The sequence below is a fragment of the Chaetodon trifascialis genome, chromosome 20 (genome assembly GCF_039877785.1).
Source record: "Chaetodon trifascialis isolate fChaTrf1 chromosome 20, fChaTrf1.hap1, whole genome shotgun sequence".
In the NCBI taxonomy this organism is placed as follows: domain Eukaryota; kingdom Metazoa; phylum Chordata; class Actinopteri; order Chaetodontiformes; family Chaetodontidae; genus Chaetodon; species Chaetodon trifascialis.
In genome coordinates this window covers 18,299,474-18,319,450 of record NC_092075.1, presented here as the reverse complement: position 1 = coordinate 18,319,450, position 19,977 = coordinate 18,299,474, and the positions used below count along the sequence as shown (strand labels likewise).

The 19,977-nt window shown below is 42.4% G+C and overlaps 2 protein-coding genes across 2 annotated transcripts; both read right to left on the bottom strand.

Annotated features, from left to right (window-relative positions):
* Positions 1 to 886: 886 nt before the first annotated feature.
* Positions 887 to 5,292, bottom strand: LOC139348818 (annexin A1-like). The gene is made up of 11 exons (XM_070989170.1): positions 5,188 to 5,292; positions 5,004 to 5,109; positions 4,605 to 4,699; positions 4,284 to 4,397; positions 3,780 to 3,870; positions 3,409 to 3,545; positions 2,863 to 2,956; positions 2,495 to 2,590; positions 2,065 to 2,123; positions 1,441 to 1,563; positions 887 to 1,318 (listed from the first exon to the last, which is right to left on the bottom strand). The coding sequence occupies exons 1-11, from the start codon at positions 5,254 to 5,256 to the stop codon at positions 1,262 to 1,264; spliced, it is 1,041 nt and encodes a 346-aa protein (XP_070845271.1). The 5' UTR covers positions 5,257 to 5,292; the 3' UTR covers positions 887 to 1,261.
* Positions 5,293 to 6,633: 1,341 nt separating this feature from the next.
* On the bottom strand, positions 6,634 to 14,942 carry tmc2a (transmembrane channel-like 2a). The gene is made up of 18 exons (XM_070989459.1): positions 14,461 to 14,942; positions 14,208 to 14,363; positions 13,585 to 13,675; positions 13,407 to 13,488; positions 13,203 to 13,309; positions 13,007 to 13,105; positions 12,680 to 12,822; positions 12,397 to 12,544; positions 12,106 to 12,294; positions 11,043 to 11,222; positions 10,174 to 10,332; positions 9,706 to 9,834; positions 9,173 to 9,240; positions 8,162 to 8,401; positions 7,913 to 8,038; positions 7,657 to 7,735; positions 7,185 to 7,305; positions 6,634 to 6,895 (listed from the first exon to the last, which is right to left on the bottom strand). Exons 1-18 carry the CDS (start codon positions 14,940 to 14,942, stop codon positions 6,684 to 6,686), a joined length of 2,811 nt encoding a protein of 936 aa, XP_070845560.1. The 3' UTR covers positions 6,634 to 6,683.
* Positions 14,943 to 19,977: the final 5,035 nt, after the last annotated feature.

Here is a 19,977-nt window from a genome sequence, read left to right as displayed (position 1 = left end):
GTGCGTTCATTCGGCAAGCGTTGCGCATGCGCAGTTCAGGTTCTGCCGCGACGATGACGATGGTTCGCTGAAAGTATTTATCAATCACTGTAAGTTACTTTAGCTATAGTTACTTTGCACAAATAGCATGGTATAAGATCTCCGTTTTACCTGATCAGTTCAGCTGCTGAATTCTGTTTCATTTGCTTTCATTGCTCAGTGAATTTCCCTATAAATTTATTAAGGTGTGTTTTTGGTGTGTTTTCTGTCCATATTATGAGGCAAATGAGTAACATTATGTTATGGAAAAAGACATGTTAGGAATGAAAAAGAGACATTAAATCCAAATTATGAGATCCTAAGATTTTGACATAAAATTTGGAAATGCTGATTAATCTCAAAACTTTGTTCTCAAAATTATGACTTAATGTCTCATTATCTTAAAAAACACACATTTACTTAACTTAATATCATATAATTTTGACCTAAAACAACAATTGGACTTGATATTTCATGGAACTAACTTAGAAAGTCGACAGTTTGCCAACAGTTCATTGCAAAAAATCATTGGATATGTTGCTGCTTTTTTCACATGAACTCCATTTCCTGTTGTCCTCCTGGTTTGAGATTTTCTATCCAAACTTTCAAGTTCCTCTTGTCTCCTGCTCCACCTCCCTCCACTTCCTTCTCCTTTACATCTTGTCCAAACGGATTTGAATTTGTTATAAGTCATTAACAACAAAGACAAAAAGAGAATACCATCAACAGATAGAGGCTGTATATGTTTTTATTTCTTACATAGTCTAACAGGATTTTATAGACATTTTTTTTCCAGCATCAATAAAGAGACCTCATCACTCTGATCTCATATATGGACAGAAAGATTCGAATAAAGTCAAAGTTAACTTCTATGACAGGACAAGCATTTTGGTGAGATACTGGCTTTAAAGCTTTCAGAAAAAATATCAAAAAACATCCTTCTCTTTTTCTTCCTCTTCATCTGTTTTCCACATATTGTAGATGAGTTTCCTGTATGTAATATTTAACATTTTACTACAGTTTACCCCAAAAAGCAAAATAGTTCCTGACAACAAGAGCAAGCTTTTATTACCACTAGCAATGTGCTTTTGTGAGAAGAGGGTATGATGTTCTTATGCTGTTGTTGGTGGGATAACATCAGTAAGACAGATGGTCTCGTTAGTTGTATGAATTGTGAAACACGTGAGATTTCAGTGGCATCTGGTGGACAAACTTGCTTTGATTTCTCGGTAACAACAGAATCTCAGTGAGCTCCACACAGTCCAAGAAGGACGTTTCGATAATGTCCATCAGTGTCTCTCTGAGAAGCAGAGACAAAGGTGTGGTCAGCTGAAACACTCTGATACCAACTGAATACATTTGTTTCTGTACTGAATCAGTGAAGATTGAGCGAAAACAAAAGTTACAGGAATGTCATTTTACCTGTATGTGATCCTGTAAGCTGTCGTCATACATGGCCCTGTATTCCTCCAAGATCTTCTTGAGGTCGACCTCCGAGCGGCTCACCAGCACCCTGATCAGTGTTTCCTCACATGTGCCGTGGCCCTGTGAGAACAGACCATTGTTGAACAGGTAGAGAGAGTGAGTGCATGCAAATGTCCTCGCTCTGCAGGTTTACTGCACACAGTGTTTAGTTAAGTGTTCTCATTAAATAATTCTATGAAGGTTATGTCCCATCGCTGCAGTGTTCATCTGTGTGTGGTCGATTGCGTAACCAATCACAACAGTTAAGCAGTGTTTTACAGAGGTTTGCAGTATTTATGGTGGCCAGAGCTCCACAATCCGACATCTGAGAGTCAGCTACAAAACAGGGACTCGTTTACTGTTCATTTAGCTAACTTTGGGATTAGTAAAGCCAGTTTTCATATGTTATTTGCATGTGAATGCAGCATAGCGTGGCAGACTTTTCAATTGATTTGGACTAGTTTGAACATATTCCCAAACAGGCATTTGGAAGACAGACTTAGATACAATTATTAAGACATCCATGATCATGTGAGTAGGTAAAAAAAAAAAAAAGAGGGGTAGAAAGAGATTCATGCACACCTTCATAGCCAGATGCAGCTTCTCAGCGAAGAACGCTGGTTTGTTCCAGGCACATTTTACTAAACGTCAAAGAGACACAAAACATTAGAGCTGAAAATATGCATCGCCCAGGCGCTGCTGTGTCTGACAGCTCACAGCGTTTCTGTTTATTCTGTGTTAAAGTCTCATGTTCAGACTAAAGCAGTCCTTAGATGGTGTTACACACTCTCTGATGTCATGGTGTGTGATGCCAGAGAACAGAATGTGCAGATAGTAGTTTGGGTCTGTCCTGGGTTCAAATCTGTTGTTTCATGCACTCCTCTTCACTTGTGCTTGTTCAGATCTTTTCTTCATTTGTGCGTTTTTGATTTTTTTGTTTTTCAGTGGTTCTTAAACATGACTGTTTTCAAATTTGTTGTGCACACATAGCAAATAATGAGATCCCCCTTACCAATGTCAATGAGACAGTCTTCAATGTCTCCCCTCAGCTCCATGTCCAGGGCTTTAGGCAGTGTCACATCGCTTAAGCATGCGTATTGCTGGAATGCTAGCAGGTAAACAGACACACAACAGGCATTTAAACCTTCATGTGATACAGAAATCTAAAGAAATCTCATATTTTTTATTTGAGAAATCAGGCTGACTTTGCTCTGTATTGTTCCCACACTGCTGGGTGTGTTCCAGCAGTTACCTTGAACAGTGTGGTTCCACCTGTTTATCCAGGTGTACGTGTTCCCTTCAAAATGGATGTTTTGGCTGTTTCAGCCTCTGATGAGTCAAACCTATCAGCTGAAGCAGTCCCACATGTCAAGCACTCACTCTTAGAGAGCTGCGGCCAGCTCCTCTTGCTCAGGATGTCGATGAAGGCAGAAACATTGATTCCTTTGGTATTCTCACCTGCCTCAAACAGAGTCTGCAGGTACAATTTACATTAAAGGACAAGTTTGGTGACAATCAATATTTTTCTTATTGTCAACAATTGATCCCTCTAAAAAGTATTATGTGTGTATCCAAAGCCTGATATATCTTCTCCCTCTGTGTCATGTTGCCCTAAAACTATTAAAACACATCAGTGAGTCACACTGTAGCAGTGGATGACACGCTCCATCATTACTATGAACACACACGGTGTAGTTTACTTTGACTTTATCTCACACACGCTGTCCTGCTGCTGTACATACTTGTTAAATTGATTAAATTTTCAAATGTGCATTAATCTGCCACTGAAAATAGCCCCCCAAAAGCACACAATTTACTCCACATTTTACTCTGAAGGCAAGTAATTCTGGTTTAGTGTTTTTTCATGGGATTGATTGGCAGTAAAGCAGATTTTTGTCCTTCAAAAGTTGATTTTCCTAATCGTACCTCTGCATCCCTTCTGGCTTGATCCATGTCGACTTCAGTGTCCTCAGCTTTGTTAGTTTTCAACATGGCCAGAAGGGCCATGGTGAAGTCACCGCTGGTTTCATCCTTAATAACGTCCTCCAGCTCTGTTTCATACTCTGAGGGAGAAAAAGCATTTCAGCACAAAGATAACAGGCTTTGCAAGAACTTAATGGGACAGCAAGGCTGCAGTGGTTGTGGCTGTTGTTTAGAGGCTTACAGTCCTCATAACTGGGTGATTACAGTGCTGCGCTGTCTAGGAATTCAATGTTGTGCTGCTGCTTGCACTAGAGACACTAAAGAGTATAAATACCTACATAAAACATGAACCCTTTCAGGAACTCAGAGCAAACCTTCTTTGAAGACCCTCTTGATCTCAAGAATCTCTTGGTTCGATCTTGTTGCTAAAATCTCCACCAGGACATCTTCATCTGTGCCCAGACCCTGTTGGGATAAAACAAATGCTCGGAGTGATGAAATCTAGTTGCAATAGTTGAACTTTTACTGTTTGCCTCTCTGCCATTGTTCCTGTCAAGATGCCTTTGAGCAAGGCGTTTACCCTCTGCACTGCTGCAGTGCAGCTGCTCAGTAGACAAACAGATCAAACTGTGACTGGAATAAAAAGCAGCTTCCAGGTTTAAGTGTTTGTAACTGCTGCTGAAAAAGAGTGGTGGACTCCTGTACACTGTCAGCTCAAAATTCATTTTCAGCAGTAAATTATGGGGTGACAGAGTGTGGGACTTCACCACTTTTTTACTTAGTCTCATTCTCTACTGATGTGGGAAAGAAGACCCCGCGAAAACACTCAAGAACAGCAGCATGGAGAGTGGCATCTGGAAACACAGAGAGATATTTACCTTTGTGGCCTTCCTGAGCAGGTAGGCATCAAAGTGAGCAGGCATCATGAGCAGAGCCAGAGAGACGTCCTCTAAATCTGACCTGAGAGCAGACTTCAGAGCTTTTTCCAGGTTCTGCAACACACAGGGAGCAGCAGCACAAAGGCATGAGGGACTGCTGATCGAAAGAGCTGACACAGTGAACTTGCTGGACATTTCACCTTTCAGTATTTAAACATTGATCTGTTGAACTTGGCTGTTTTGGCTTGTGTTCGGCTTGTTGCTGATTTCTTATTATTTAACCATACTTGACTTTGCCGTCGTGAGAAATCAGTAACTCACCTCCCCAGTGGACTGTTCATAAACTACTTTGATCTTCTGCCTCTGCTCATTGCTTCTGTTCACCAGGACTGCAACGATCACATCCTCGTCCACTCCTGTGAGGGACAAGTTGCAGGCTTTCTTTAAAGCATGAGAGCCCAACCTCCAGGTCAGAAAGGTGCAGTGATGAAAGAAAACTTGCATCTTTAAGTCCATTAAAGTTAGGGAAACCAGAGGAGTCACTGCATCCAGTTCAAAATGGCTTCAAATGAGGTGTTTCCTGTCATTTGTACAGGAAACACTAAGCACATTTTAACAGTTGCAGAGTTCGTCTACTTACGCCATCTGCTACAACATGTAATAGCAACGCAAACATTACAAGCCTGAGCTTATTTTGAGAACACGAGTGAGCACACGCACCTTTATTTTCAATGGCAGACTGAAGGACTGAAGCATCACTGCTGGCATTGAAGTTGGGGTATGGGGCGACTGTTCCGTAATACTTGGGCTTTGGCTTACCCTTCACCTACAACAACCAGAAACACACACATCATGTAAGCTCAATTCAAAGCTACAGCTTCACCTTTGGAGATCTGGTACTTACTGTGACGGTGTCATCGTCAGGGTCTCTGTCATGGATGATGTTTTTGAAGAATTTAGCGAAGATGGACATGTTTGCTTGGCTGGTGAGCTAAAATCAGAAACACAACTGCTGTCGAAGAAAACAGGAAAAACAGATGAAGAATTTAAGATCACTAAAATATTTCTTCTTCTTCATGTTTAGACATCCAAAAAAAACCCTCACCTGCACGACTGAGACGGTCCTCACACCCTCGTTTGTACATCTCAGGTGTTAGTCTGGCTATTTAACTCACTCTGCAGCGTCTCCACCCATCTTTGTGCAGATGATTTTCAGGCAGGTTTGTTTTCACCTGCAGAGGATCAGCCAATCGTCTGCCTCCTCTCAAAGACACATTCCTGTGAGGTGACAGACACTTCTGACTGGTTGGGCGACTCCTCTGCACAGACTTGTATTGTAAATTTGTAAGCGCTTCACCCTTTGATCAAACAACTTAGCATTCACACAGACATGCGGGGACCACTGACAAACCAGATGAAGGGGACTGTATTTTAGATTTTAAAGGAACTGAAGAGGTAAACACTCCTAATTATTGACCTGAGACGACACAACAGCAACAACAACATTGTTTTTTTGCTCAATTACATGACTGAACCTGATGTTCCACATTTTTCTCTTGAGCTGAAGCTGCTAAAGGGGAACTCAGCTGATTTCACACATCAGTTTTCAGGTGTACAAATGCATATGTGACAAAAGGTTGCATAAAACTGTTTGTGGCTCCAGAGGAAGCTGATAAATGTCCTTCAGTGACGTTACTTGGGTCAGCATCGGCTGGGGCTGAAGACTACAAGTCTGAAAATGAAACTAGACTTACCGCCTCGTGGTTGTATGTCTGCACTAACCAGTCAAGTTGCATTTACATCCATCTGTCCAGACTCAAACATGTGGTGAAGCCTTTGAAGGAATTTAATACAAGTCATAAACGCACATGAATATAAACCGAGCTGCTACCAAGATGTTATTAAAAGATTTGAAACTTTATTGCAAAGTCAGAGTCATACCATGAATTACAAGGTCATTGTAAGCGTAAGAGAAAAAAAAAAAGTTTGAGGCACAGATACTCAGTTATTGAAAATCAATAATAATTAATATAACGGAGAAGATGAATGAAAATGCACAGTGCTTGCCCACCTTCAGTCCAGCCAGGGCAGAGACATCGATCAACAACACAAGGTTCCTCTTTGAAACATCAGTTACTCAAGACAAAATTGACGTCTTTACTGCGCTGTTATGGAAACGTACAGTAGGTTTATACACCTGTCATTTTCAAAAATGACCTCTGGTAAACATTGATTTGTTGATGTCAGTAAGAAAATATGAGGCCCTAATGAAGGTCCTTACGACTGAAATGCCAAAATCTCAACACCTTGTTTTTGTGCCTATTAATGTCTCCAGCTGTGAGGGGAACAGACTGTCTGAGGGATGAACACAGCCTGCAGGAATGTGTTTTTTCCACACTGTTATCTTGGAGGGGGCCCTCTTCCACGACCTCGACCCGGTCCAGCACCCGGACCCGGCATCGCACCAGGTCCTCTCTGCCCTGGTTGCCGGCTGACCGGCCCTCGAGCGTTGGGGTTGGGCGATGCCAGAGCCACATCTTTCTGCAAGTTAACACCTTTACCGGCTGACCCAGGCTTCGTCTTAGTCGGCTTTGTTTCCTCTGGGGTCTTTTCTGCTTCGACAGAGACAGAGAAGAATTAGCTGAATCCCTAGCTTTCTGGTCACATGTTAGTTTTGAATTCACAACCTTAATACCTCAATGAATATGTAACATCAGAGCTGTTACTATTTAACACAATCCAAGAATATGCAGAAGGAACTACATTGTTACAAAATTTGGATAAGTAATACATACACAGATAGAATTCTTCTTTACAAGAAAGTGGAAATATGTTTATCATGGAGACATTCAGTGACATTTCACTTCATGCAGCGTGTCTGCTGTCCAGGAGTTTACTGACCAGGCTCTGATGGAGGAGCAGGGGGGGCGAGGGATCGGTTCGGCAGCAGGTCCTCCAGGTCTTTCATGACCTGGTTGGTGCTGTTCGTGTTGTTCCTTCGATTCTTCTCTTCATCTCGGGCCTGGACAGACAGAGAGAGAGAGAGAGAGAGAGAGAGAGAGAGAGAGAGAGAGAGAGAGAGAGAGAGAGAGAGAGAGAGAGAGAGGGAGGGAGGGAGAGAGAGAGAGAGAGAGAGAGAGAGAGAGAGAGAGAGAGAGAGAGAGAGAGAGAGAGAGAGAGAGAGGGAGGGAGAGAGAGGGAGAGAGGGAGAGAGAGAGAGAGAGAGAGGGAGAGAGAGAGAGAGAGAGAGGGGGTGGGAGTGGGTGGGTGGGGCAGAAAACAGTGGGGAGATGATGTTCTGTGGCAGCAGCCCTCTCCTGGATATCTACAGAATGTGTAGTGTACACTGCTTTTATCTCCATTCTCTTCTTACCATCTGCATCTTCTTCTTCAGCTCCATGTTGGAGTTTTGGTACGCTTCAGACACTGAGTTCAGATAGTAGATGGCCAGCCTGTCAAGGAGAAATGAAATGAGGTTTGGAGCCTTTTTAGACACACACTCGACAACATCAGCAATCAGCGTTGCCAGATTGGTTGATTGGCTGATGTTGAAGTTTTCTTTGTGTGTGTGTGTGTGTGTGTGTGTGTGTGTGTGTACATGATATCCGCTGCATCTCCTATACACTCACACCATGAGCAGAACAGCTGGTATGATGAGGCCTGGGTTGGCTGCGTAGCTGAAGAGCGTCCCCATGAAGGCTGGCAGGTCCAGGTCAATCGTCTCCATGATCACATCAAACATTTTCACCTTCCCGCTGCAAACATCAGGATATATGTGCGAGCGTGTACTGCATCTATCTACTCTGTTTGCATTTCTGACTAAATCACATAACTCAGTAATTAGTTATGTTTGAGTTTATTTGTGTGTGTGCTGTTACCTGAAGGGTCCACAGTCAAATGAAGGCGGCAGCGTCATGATGGTGTAGACGACAGGCAACAGACTGAGGAAGAGGATGAGGAGCAGCAGACCCATGTAGAAGTTGTTAGACTTGGAGGCCTTGAAGACTCTCTCATGGGGGACGTTGGTGGCCATCACAGCCCAACACTGATAGTACATGGAGCTGAGGAGGCGGAGCACGTTGATGCCAACCAGCCCAGGAGCATAAAACGCTCCCATCCTGAAACACACCAGAACATGACATGTAATATGATTGGATGTTGTGTAACAAAAAAAAATTAAAGCTTATAAGCAGACAGAAGGGGAAGAGGACAAAATGTAATACACAACAATTAAATGCACAATTTTTCAATCTTAAGTTTGGGATCTTTTGTGGCATGATAATTAGAAAATACGTCATCATTACTGACTATATATAAACATGTTGGAAGTCCCATTAAACACTTAAGATTAAAATTAGAACTAAAAAATAGAACTTTGGCTCTAAATCCAGATCATAGTCCAGAAACTCGAGAGATAATGCAGCATGATGGAGCATAGAATAACATAAACACCATAATAATATATAATGTATCATTATGTTAATTGAACATTTGCAATGTTAAACAACAAAATATAACATAAGAAATACAGTATGATACAAGGTAACGTAATCAACTAATACAAAATGTAAAACCCATGATAAAATGATGCAGTGTAACACAGTAACATGATGCACATGGCAGAACACACTGTGATGATGTATAATTAGATATAACCTATTACAACATGTAGCAACTACTGATGGTCATTCAAAGTGCTGTTGACAACGCAGGCAGAGCGGCTCCACTGCAACAGAAACCCAAGCACTGGCAGTATCATTGATATCATCTATCCACTCAGTGATACTGGATATGCATGCAGCAACGCACACCCACGCATGTAAATGCAGACACCGGAACACACCAGCAACCAAGCATATGCAGTGTACGTGTTAAAAGAAAGTTCGTACCAGATCATCCCCTGATTGAAGACCAGTCCGAGCACATTACCACTGATGTCAAACTCTCCATATGACGGCTGAAAGTGGACAGAGACAGTGATTGCTCACTCTTTACTAAAAGCTTTGCTGGTGATACAGTTTGACGTTTCAACATGTCGCATTGGGAACATCACAGGGACAGATAATAAAATTAATGATGGCTGAACTCCATTTAGCTGCTGCAGTTTTAGGGTCCTACTCCCGCCACACTGTCATTGCTTACTGTGGCATTGAGGTCTTCACCACATATGTGAATATTTGCAAAAAATACGTGTCCATGATCAAAGTTTTGTCGAACACCAGAGAAGAACATTTTGATAGGGTTGTAACGTAAAAATACAAAGAATAGTAATTAATTACTTATTTTAAGTGTTTTAACATCTTTCTGGAGCAGGCTAGCACTGCTAACCACATGTAAACTAACCAGTCGTCCACCATTGTTTCTGTTGAGTTATAGACTTTAGACACACCGGGCATAAACAAATCGAAGCTGACAGACTTACAAATCCAGCCTCCAGGTCCCAGCACCAGCAGTAGTTGAGGAAGCGAACGATGACGGCTCTGGCAAAGTCACCAATCAGGATGGTCAGGTAGGTCACCTGGATGTCCGACACCGTCAACTTCACAAACTCCTGGAACAGCATCAATCCGGGAATATGAAATGGGGATTATGGTTTTAACAGCATCTCTCTCGCTCTCATTTCGCACAGTTTCTTTACAAGATTGAGACTGCATTTCCCATCAAAAGGTCAGACTCATGAACTGAATTAATCTTAACATGCAAGTGATAAGATGCAATCTTGACCAGGAAGACGGAGGCTTCCTCTGTATAGGTGGTGTCTCAGCTGTCTGAACAACTTTCAGTCACTTGAAAATCACATAATTATTCGGCTTAGTTCATGTACAGGATGAGACTGAAATGCATGTTTCTGTGTTGTTAAGCAAAGTAAATCAGTTTTTATTTTCATTACTATGCCGACAGCAGTCTCCCAGCAGGGTCCTCTGATGACATCGGCAGGGTCCATGGGGGGCGGGGTGGCCAAGGTGTCGTTGACCACACGTGAGTAGTTGGCATAATACTCCTTCATGGCCCAGATGGAGGCGTTCTTTATGTACTCCTCTTCTTCCAGCTACAAGGCACAAAGAAGCCAATCAGACAGCAGTGACACAAGTTTCTGTTCAGAGTCCAGAATAGAGACGATTTTGTTATCTGAAGAAAATGAGCTTTGTTTTCTTGAGATAACAAAATAATTAACTTTTCATCTTTCAGATAACTGCATTTAAAAAAAGAACTGCAATCACAGTTTGGCTTCTGTACAAAGTAGAGATGTATTGCTTTTTTATGTGAATGTCTAGTGGATCATCAATCAACAGCTAATTGTTACAGATGGAACCACAAAACAAAACAATGCAGACCAGGACCTTAACTCATATTTTGGATAGATTTCCAAAATAAATATCAAATATTTATGACTCTACAAATATAAAACGTGTGATTTTATGCTTGCATGACTGTGTTCCCCACAAAAGCACAATCTCATTCCCCCTAGTGGCTAAAATGCTCGAAGTCAGGCCTGAAAGGTTTAACATGGTTTAGCAGTTTTAAATGTGTGAGATATCCTGTGTGCAACCTTCACACATGGTTGAAAAACGGTCAACATCCTGATATCATGATAAGGCAAAACGAAGGCCAAAGCGCTCGTTAAAAAGAGTAAAAACACCAAGACTGTGCCATGATTGTCTGAAGGGTTCAACAAAGTTATCATCATCAAGGGCATCGGTGGGAATGTGGTCACCATTAGATAACTGAAAGGAAAGGACACACACACTGCTACCCTACCTTGGTGTTGACCTCGTCAAACAGGGCAAACAGAAACGTGTAAAGGTTTCCCAGGAAGAGGGCGAAGATGCGCCCGAGCTGCCACTTGAGGGCAATTCGAGGATGGTAGTCCTCCAGCTCAGCGATGGTCTCAAACAGAGGAGGACACACCAGACCCAGCAGAGACATGATGATCTCCAGCTGTCCAAAACAGTCAGTATCATCAGTTACAGCTTCACATTAACTAACTCTTTCAATACAAGATACAACACCATTTAATTTGCCTAGATGTCTTTCCATGTCTTTTTTAGATGGGGCTTTTCATATGCTACAAGACATATCATGAGTGAAAGTCATGCAGACTGCAGTTGACCAATGCAGTGGCGTTGCTAGGGTCTCTTGGGACTCCAAGCAAGAAATCCCTGGGGCCCCCTCCCCACTTGTACACGCCACAAAAATTTGGTTTTTCACACATAAATGCACAATTTCTGGGACATTTGAGATGAATACTGAAAAAAATAGATTTGCAGTTCTCAAAGTGAGGTCCAGGGACCAACAGAGGTCCCTGAAAGCCCATTGTTGCAAATAAGTGGCTGGGCACCCCTAGTGGCCGGGGGCTCCAAGCAACTGGCTTGCCTGTCCGCAAGCCCCACCCCTGGACCAATGACAGTCTCAGAAACATGGATTCAAACAAACAGAGTTTCGTACATCACAATGACGAACCAATCAGATCAGCTTGCAGGGTGGGGCTATGGTGCAACAAGGAGCGCTAGAGAAGAAGCTAGGTGTAGCTACATATTAGCATTTTGCAAGCTAAGTTTCACTATTTGATTTTTCAGGTTACATTTGGTAGTTACATTTGCTACAGCTGATTGCTTTGTTGAAAAAGTGAGTCATTCTACATATTAAATAAACTTGGTTACCTTTGTTTAGTGTCAGATGGACTTGTTTTGCAGTATTTATGATAGTAGAAGCAACACCAGCAGTAGTAGCAGTGGGAGTAGCAGTAGTTTAGCATTAGTGGTATTCCACTATTATTATTGTTCATATTTCATTTCATTAAGAACCTTCTGACCATCTTTACCTCGTTCTTCTCATACCAGCTGAGGTCGTCCCTGGTGGCAAACTCCTGAGACCTCTTGACCACAAAGTAGATGAGGTACCCGCTGCCGCCGAGGCTGCAGGTGATCAAGAAGTTTGCCAGGACTCTGAGGAACCTCCGCAGGTGAATGTTCTCATCCTTTTGGTTCTCCTGCTCGTCCACAATAGACTCCTGTTCAGACAAAAAAAAAAAGACCAGAAAGGGGAACTGAATGAGATGAAAAATACAGTACACATGTGTATCTATTTGTTGTAAAACTGTTGCCATGGCTACCTTGAAGCTGGTGGTGATGGAGGCATACTTGTTGTCAGCAGTCTCTGCGTTTCCTATGAGGTAATCCCAGCTGGTGAACATCTTCCAGGCAAATGTGAACTCTCCCTCATCTCCGTCCCCACCTCCAACATCAGCGTTCTTGGCCATTCTGAAAAAACAAAATTGTCCCTGTGCTTTGCTTTGTTTTGTCACATTTTTAAACTTCAATGACTCAATAACTTGTTAGACAGGATTTGAATGAAAAGCAAGCGGCCCCCTGAGCTGGATTCTGCTGCAGACTCACGTGCGGATCACAACCATCAGGCTGTAGCCGAAGGTGCCGATCCCCACCATGAGGTAGGACAGAGGCAGCCTGAACTTCAGCAAGCCGATGGTCCTCTGATTGTTGTAGAATCCGTAGAACAGGACTGAATATTTGCAGTAGCCCTAAGAAAAGAAGAGGCGTAATCAGTATTTCCATTTCCTCACTCACTTTCCTTTAGTGTGAAAACCTGATTATATAAGTTATGTGAGCTGATTTTCTTTATTTTTGGACTCCTTGTATATTCCTGGGCATATTTATATGCACAACACAATAAGAATCTTTAGCATATGATCAGATCAGACTCACATTGAAGTCCATGAGGACAGAGTAGTCCTGAGCAGTGTCCTGCTCTGCTCTGGGGACAGTCTTCCTGGGAATAGACCCGTAGGGAAGGCCCATCAGAACCTGAAGAAGAAAGGAAGAAATTAAATGAGGTAACATTTTATATAAAGATGAATTTATCCTTAAAACTTCCATCCTGATTTGACTTGACTGATGTCACCTCAGGGATGACCACCAATCCAAAGGTGAAGCCAAAAAGGACCAGGTTCATGCCGTACATCCAGCGCAGGAAGATGAAGTAAGACGCCACAGATGATCCAAAGTGACCTGAGGACAGGGTGGAGATCCTTCAACTCAGCATCTGTCCACAAGGAGACGCTGTTCAGCTGCTAAACACTACAGCTGTGCTGTGTGCAAAACCTACTTTCCACCTCTTTGATCTTCCTCTCCCAGGGGATACAGGCTGTTCTGAAATTCTCAAAATCCCTCTGGAACTTGATCCATTTCTGGGATTTAAAAACAAAAGAGGGAAACGACTGAAAAAAGACAGAAAACACACACAGGCCAAAAGCAAAGACAGACAGCTGGATTTTGTGCCTAACCTTTGTCATCATCACTTTGTAGGCGTACCACTTCCTGCCTTTTCCTTTGCCCAAAGCTCCTTCAAACTTATCCACAAACTGCTGAGCCTCCCTGTGAAGGAGCAAGGGCACATGCAAATTAAAATTAGCTGGATTTATGTTTTTCCACACTGGTTTACTTCTAAAGTCACAATAAAGAGACAGTAAAGCTGAATAGAAGCGTATAACAAAAACACATATTAAATCCATGTGTTTAGGAGAAAGTGCACATTTATAGTTTCAGATGCAAAGTTGTGTCACACTTAATAAAAGTAATTGAAAGCAGAAGTGATCATGGGACACATGTTGGTTTTCACCATGCAAACATATAAAGTGTCCACATGGAATTCATGTTTTCACTTGGGAATTTTCATTTTTTGCGGTGAGTTTAACTTTGAACGTGTGAAACAAACATTTTCATATATTCAAACAGGTGAAATGACCCCAGATACTCCCCCTGCAGTGTGTATGAGCTGTGTGTGAACTGTGTGAAACTTGGATCTGATTTTTTTAAAGTCAAGGTTTGAAATATGGCTCCTTGATTCTGGGCTCAGGAGAAGAACTTGGATCTCACTTTGGAAACCAGGACAGGTGTGAGAGATTACCTCAGGTGCGTGAGCCTCCGCTGCATCCTCCATGGCTTGTTTCTGATGTTAGCGATCAGTTTCTTCTTCTCCTCCACCTCCTCCATCAGCCGGGCCATCTCTCCCTCTGACATGGACTCCTCCTCCTCATTAGAGTCGGAGTTGGAGTCAGAGGAGCTGGAGGAGAAAAGGCAGTTTCATCTTGACGTAAACATCAATGTTACTTTGATGGGTATGTGACTGCGTATGGGTAGTTTTACTTCCTCTGACCTACCTGTCATCCTTTTTCTTCTTCTTCTTCTTGTCCTTGTCATTGTCCTTGTCTTTACCCTTGTCCTTCCCTTTGGCATCCCCCTTCTTCCTTTTACTATCCTCCTCCTCCTCCTTCCCTCCTTTCTTTCCTCCTCCCTTCTTTCCCCTCTTTCCTTTCGCCATGTCACTGTCCTCATCACTGTCCTGGGCTTTTCCTCCTCTCTTCTTAGCGGCCGCTCCTCCCCTCTTCCTCTTGGGAGCCTCGTCCTCGCTCTCATCCTCATCATTATCACCACCTCCACGTTTCTTGGCGGGCTTCTTCTTGTTTGCTCCCCTGCCTCTCCTGGGAGCTTCATCCTCCTCCTCCTCCTCCTCATCCTCATTTTCGTCCTCACTGGCTGGTTTCTTTCCCCGGCCTCTTCCCTTTGCACCCCTTCCAGCTGCCTGCCTCCTGTTTGCTCTCCTCTGGGTGACGCCGTCTGCATTAAGACCAAATGAAACCATATTTGGTCCTCTGGTTATTAGATTAGACTCTTAGAATCAGTTCCATGAAATGCTGTTTTATCCACTCACCATCACTGTCACTCGGATCTGCATCTACCTCGATCCCAACTGAGGAAGAACATGCAAGAAACACAGATAATCAACCACCTCGACAGGCCATGAGCACCTCCATCTACAGTGACAGCGATCATAACTGTGTTCCACAGGATCCATTATCAAATTCAGTGCAAGAAATTTCATTGTCATCATTACTGAGTCCAAAAAGTATTGTTGATAGATGAGTGAAGTCATTTTGTTTAAATAAATGTCTGTTGTTGCTGCTGAATAAAACAGTACAATGATGACTGAACCAATGGTGCACTGATGAAAGTATTGCAATAATGGTATATTTGCAGTATTGTGAACTGGGTGTCTGTGGTGATATTACCAGGAACAAAAAGTCTATACAACAGTATGTCACTGTTAATGCTTTCCTATTGCTGCAGCTTTACATTGAATACTTTTAACTGGTGAAACAATACAATGGGTTTGTCAGTGAGATTAGAGCTGACATAACAAGATGACGCTCACTTTCAGCATTTTCTGACAGCAGATCAGTTTGAAATATTGCAGACTGGAACAAGAGGGAGCAGCCACAGTGAGCTTTTAGAAGAAGAGCTACAGGCCGACAGGCTGCACACGTTCAACTTCTCTGCAATAAAACAAACTCCTTTCACTGTGCCCTGCTGCCTGTTCACAGAGCATGGCTGTCCCGATCAATAAATACACCCTAACTTCCTGAAAGTACCCAGAGCTTGCCTTTGGTATCATCTCATGAGCAGAGTCCAAATTTAATTCCAGGAAGTCAGCCCAACAGCGGGTGAAGACCAGTAGAAACAAAAGCAGAACAAGTGATGGAGGATATATGCTCTGTAACACTTTATTAAGTTTCTGCTTGTGAAAATGGGCCAAGAGTCACATGACTGGAGTCCTCACCTCTGCCAATAAAGCATATAGTGTTGTCTTTAAGTAGTGAGTGGTCGTAGAGATCAATGAAATAATAGACAATTTGTGCTCACGTGCTAAGTAAAATACATTTGACAGCACCAATTATTCTACAAATTTGTCCGGATTCAGGAACATTTTTGTGTCTTCCAAATGAACCAGCCTGCACATCACACACATCGTTACAGCCTGCACAGCTTATATCATTGCAACACACAACAAATGAATCCTTCTCTCCTCTAACCTTCAACTCACCTTCATCCACATCCTGTTTTCTTGGCATGATGAAGAATAAAAAGCGTCCGTCCTCTGTTTCTTCTGCAGCGTTCACCCGGTCTACCCCCCACAGCCGGCTGGCTCTCCTCTGCGTAGTACCGTGCCAGCACCCAACTCAGGTATCTGACAGTGCCGTCACTATGACGACTGCGGCATGTGACCTGCTCTTGACAGGTGCTCGTGGATGGGCCCAGTAAATTCTGGGAACCAAAGGTGATCCACTACGGCTTAACAAGCACAGAGGCTGCGTTATTCTCCAGGAGCTGAGACATTCATATTTCATTATAACCGCACAGAGGCGGTGAGACAGAGCGCAGCTGTGGGCTCATATCAGGCCTGTGATGGCTCTGCGGACACGAAACAGCATTCAGTGTGGCACTATTTAGCAAGGCTTGATAATTGCATCCTGCTTTGTTTTTCCTAAATAGCCAAAAGACCACATCATCTAAAGTGCCTCGAGACACTCTCACTCCTCTTGTTATTGGAGAGCACACACACACACACACACACACACACACACACACACACACACACACACACACACACACACACACACACACACACACACACACACACACACACACACACACACACACACACACAAGAAGACCAGACACCCTTAAAGATTTAATGAAGGTTTAGGTTTCTCTATGCAAGGCTCATTAGGCAAACAGTAACTACCCTGGGATGACCTTGTCGCGGCTGCTCTTTTTGTTTTGCTTTCAATGGAAATGCAGCAGGTACAGTGTCAGCCCACCCGCAGCAGCTGCCTGTGTGTGCAGAGCTGGAAGCCGCACGGAGAAACACATCGAAGCCTCATTAAATAATACAGTAGAGCTCATTTTTCACATCCAAAATGATTCCATTACACGGTTGTCAGTTCCCACGGGTGAGTTGTGGATCACACCCTTTTAGCCTTGTACTGGTGTACAGGTGAGTGTGACACATCTGCTGCATTCCTCCACCTGTTCAGAGAATGTGGACACAGGTGGTCCAAATGTTGAGAAAGTGACAGCATAATATTACAGATGTTCCCAGAGAGCTAATGGTATAATTAGTTTAACATATTTAGATCCTCCAGCACGACAGTAAATCTTGATTTTAGTAGCATAAACACCACAGGCACCAATATAAAGCTTTATGATTAAGTGGACTTCATGTAAACCAATTTTTAAAGGCAGATTTTAAAGGAAATGTATATTAGGCTACAAACAGTATGTGTATGTCTATATGTATAGCATATGTACATGTAGCGACATGTACAGGTACATATGTGTGTATTAAGTATGCTTCAGAAGTTCTTGCCCAAAGGTTGAGCACCTTTCCAACATCTCATGACGGGGGTGGAGTCTGACCACTTCTGTAACTGTCTGCCAATCCAACACGCACTTCTCAGCATGACTGCTCAGTGAGTGAGAGAGAAGCCACAGTTCTAGGTTTGTAGTTAGCAGACATTATATGTCCCAATCTGTTCTTTGTAATATGGTCCAATGGTTCACAGGTGGTGATTAGTGTGTGCAGGGTATGGAATTCTTTTTCCTTTTTCTTTTAAAGCTGCATTAACTTTCTTTCTTTCTTCACTTGGCAGCAAAAAAAAAAAAAGGTGTAAAGGTAGGGCTTTGAACATGTTGTAAACATAACACTGACAAATATTATCTCCTTTTAATAAGCTGATGTGCAGTCTTGTTGGCAAACAGGTGGCAATTCACATATTCAGCAGATACGGAGCAACATTAGCACTCATTTGAAGTTGGATTTCAGGACAAATGATGAACGTAATGTTCAATGTTCATGCTGCTTTTAGTTTTTTGCGTACTCAGGCTCAAAGGACACTGATGAGAGCTGTGAGAGTGAACCAAAACAGTAAAGTTGTGGGCCGCAAACCAAAACAACCAGTTAAACAAAGCTGAAACCCTCTACAGGGCCGCACATCTCTATGAGTAACCTCTTTCATATTACACATAGTCATTTCATACATTGCTAATATGAACCTATTATAGTGGCTTTAAGGGTTTGCACATGCTGAGCAGGAATAAACAATTTTCTCTTCAAATCAGGACATGTTTGTGGTTGGAAACAAAGTTCTAAACACCTGCAGGTCTAAAAGAGCATCAGATGCTTCTAAATCAATATTTCATGCACGATCAGCATGAAAGATGCATGAGCAATTAAAAGTTAATGCATCAGGTCTAGCAAATGCTGTAATATTACTGCACATCTTTGACAAGTCTACAAAAGTGTGTGTGTGTGGACTGATAAACAATGTGTACTTGTGTAAAAATGCTACTTTTACTTCCAGTTCTGTGAACATGAGCAGCTTTACATAACAATATAAGAATGAAAGGAAGGTCTCTTTAAGCTGTTTACATGTGTGACTGCATTAATAATATTATCTAAATAGTGCTGAGTGTACGATGTTTCAGTTTATTTTATATTTCGGAGATGACTTAAAGTCAGCCCTTTTAAATGTACAATGTTAGGCTCACATTTGAGTGGTCTTTAAGAGAGTAACTTGTATTTTTGTTTTTGTCTTTAAGAGTTTCAAAACAATGTACACCAACTGTACGATATGGTTAAGAATACGTTCATGTTTGGGTTTTGTTCTGATGTTATGTGTGTTAAATAGTGACTGTATGTGTCTGTTGTGCCACCTAGTGGCTATCAGCGAAAAGAAAGACCAAAAGAGATGACGTGTACCAACCCACAACTGCTGTGGCATAACTGTGTTACCAAAAAAAAAAACAAGCCAGGAAACAGATATCTAGAGATCATATTGATTTTTGGGAGAATATATTTCTTTTTTTTTTTTTTTTTTTTTTTTTTAGATTTCTTTATAGTTTTCTCGCAGATAACGTGCACCAGATGAGGACAGAAACATTCTAAAGCTGCGTGATCTGAAATTCGAAAAGGTATCAAACAACTGTCAGTATGATTTTTGAGTTTGTGAAATGATGAGCTTCAGGTTGTGGGGTCGAATCCTATTTCTTTATGTAACCTCACAGCCGATGGTTGGAGTGAAATTGTTTATTAAAGCTGTCTGCAGTCTCTGTTTGATGGTAACACATTTTCTTGCTAAGTGAACTACTCAGTTCTACTGGTTTCCTCAGATGTCTTACGCTGACTTCAAGCATTCCCAGGAATCCTGCAACATAGAAGGTTAGAGAGTATTTAAAAAATCTACCTAAACCACATTTGGTAGACTTAACATGTGGTTCACCTACATTAAACTAGGCAACAGCCCGCATGTTAACGCATCAATTTATCACTTATCCATCCTGCAGAGGGAGCACCTTTATTTTTAACACACAAGCCTACCCTGGAGTTCTATATTGATTGTGAACAAAATGATTTCACTCTGAGTGCCTGAGAAAGATTATCAACCAGAGTGCTACAGCAGAAGATAATGGGGATCCCGTAAAGTAAATCAATAAGTAAAATAACAGATAAGGCAAAGAAACACAGTCCAGCAGGCGCACAACAATTTGAAGTGGGTAGATCTTGAGAGTGTAAGGTGAGAGGAACATCAGGTCACAGTGAAAGCTTTTGAGGTTAATTAGTGTTGCTGTACGGTGAAAAAATAAAATCTCTGCATGGTCAGTGTGTTCTTCTGCAGAGACAAGATTATCTGAGGAACCTTTTCTTCTAATCATGGGGAGGTGGGGGGACTGTTTATGACACCGTGTGCTGCTCGTGCTGCTGATGAACGAGTACATGCGGCACGTGCGTGTATCAAAACATACGACCCTCACGGCGAGGCGGTGCAGCAGGTGTCATA

Excerpts from the sequence above, each read along its gene's own strand:
- tmc2a (XM_070989459.1), bottom strand. The coding sequence starts at position 14,942 with ATGGTTTCATTTGGTCTTAATGCAGACGGCGTCACCCAGAGGAGAGCA. Across the intron at positions 8,402-9,172 it reads TTCAATCAGGGGATGATCTG|GATGGGAGCGTTTTATGCTC; the intron begins GTACGAACTTTC and ends GGTGTGTTTCAG. Across the intron at positions 8,039-8,161 it reads TTTGACTGTGGACCCTTCAG|CGGGAAGGTGAAAATGTTTG; the intron begins GTAACAGCACAC and ends TGATGTTTGCAG.
- LOC139348818 (XM_070989170.1), bottom strand. The coding sequence starts at position 5,256 with ATGTCCATCTTCGCTAAATTCTTCAAAAACATCATCCATGACAGAGAC. Across the intron at positions 2,957-3,408 it reads AAGCCAGAAGGGATGCAGAG|ACTCTGTTTGAGGCAGGTGA; the intron begins GTACGATTAGGA and ends TTGTACCTGCAG. Across the intron at positions 2,124-2,494 it reads AGACTGTCTCATTGACATTG|TAAAATGTGCCTGGAACAAA; the intron begins GTAAGGGGGATC and ends TTTGACGTTTAG.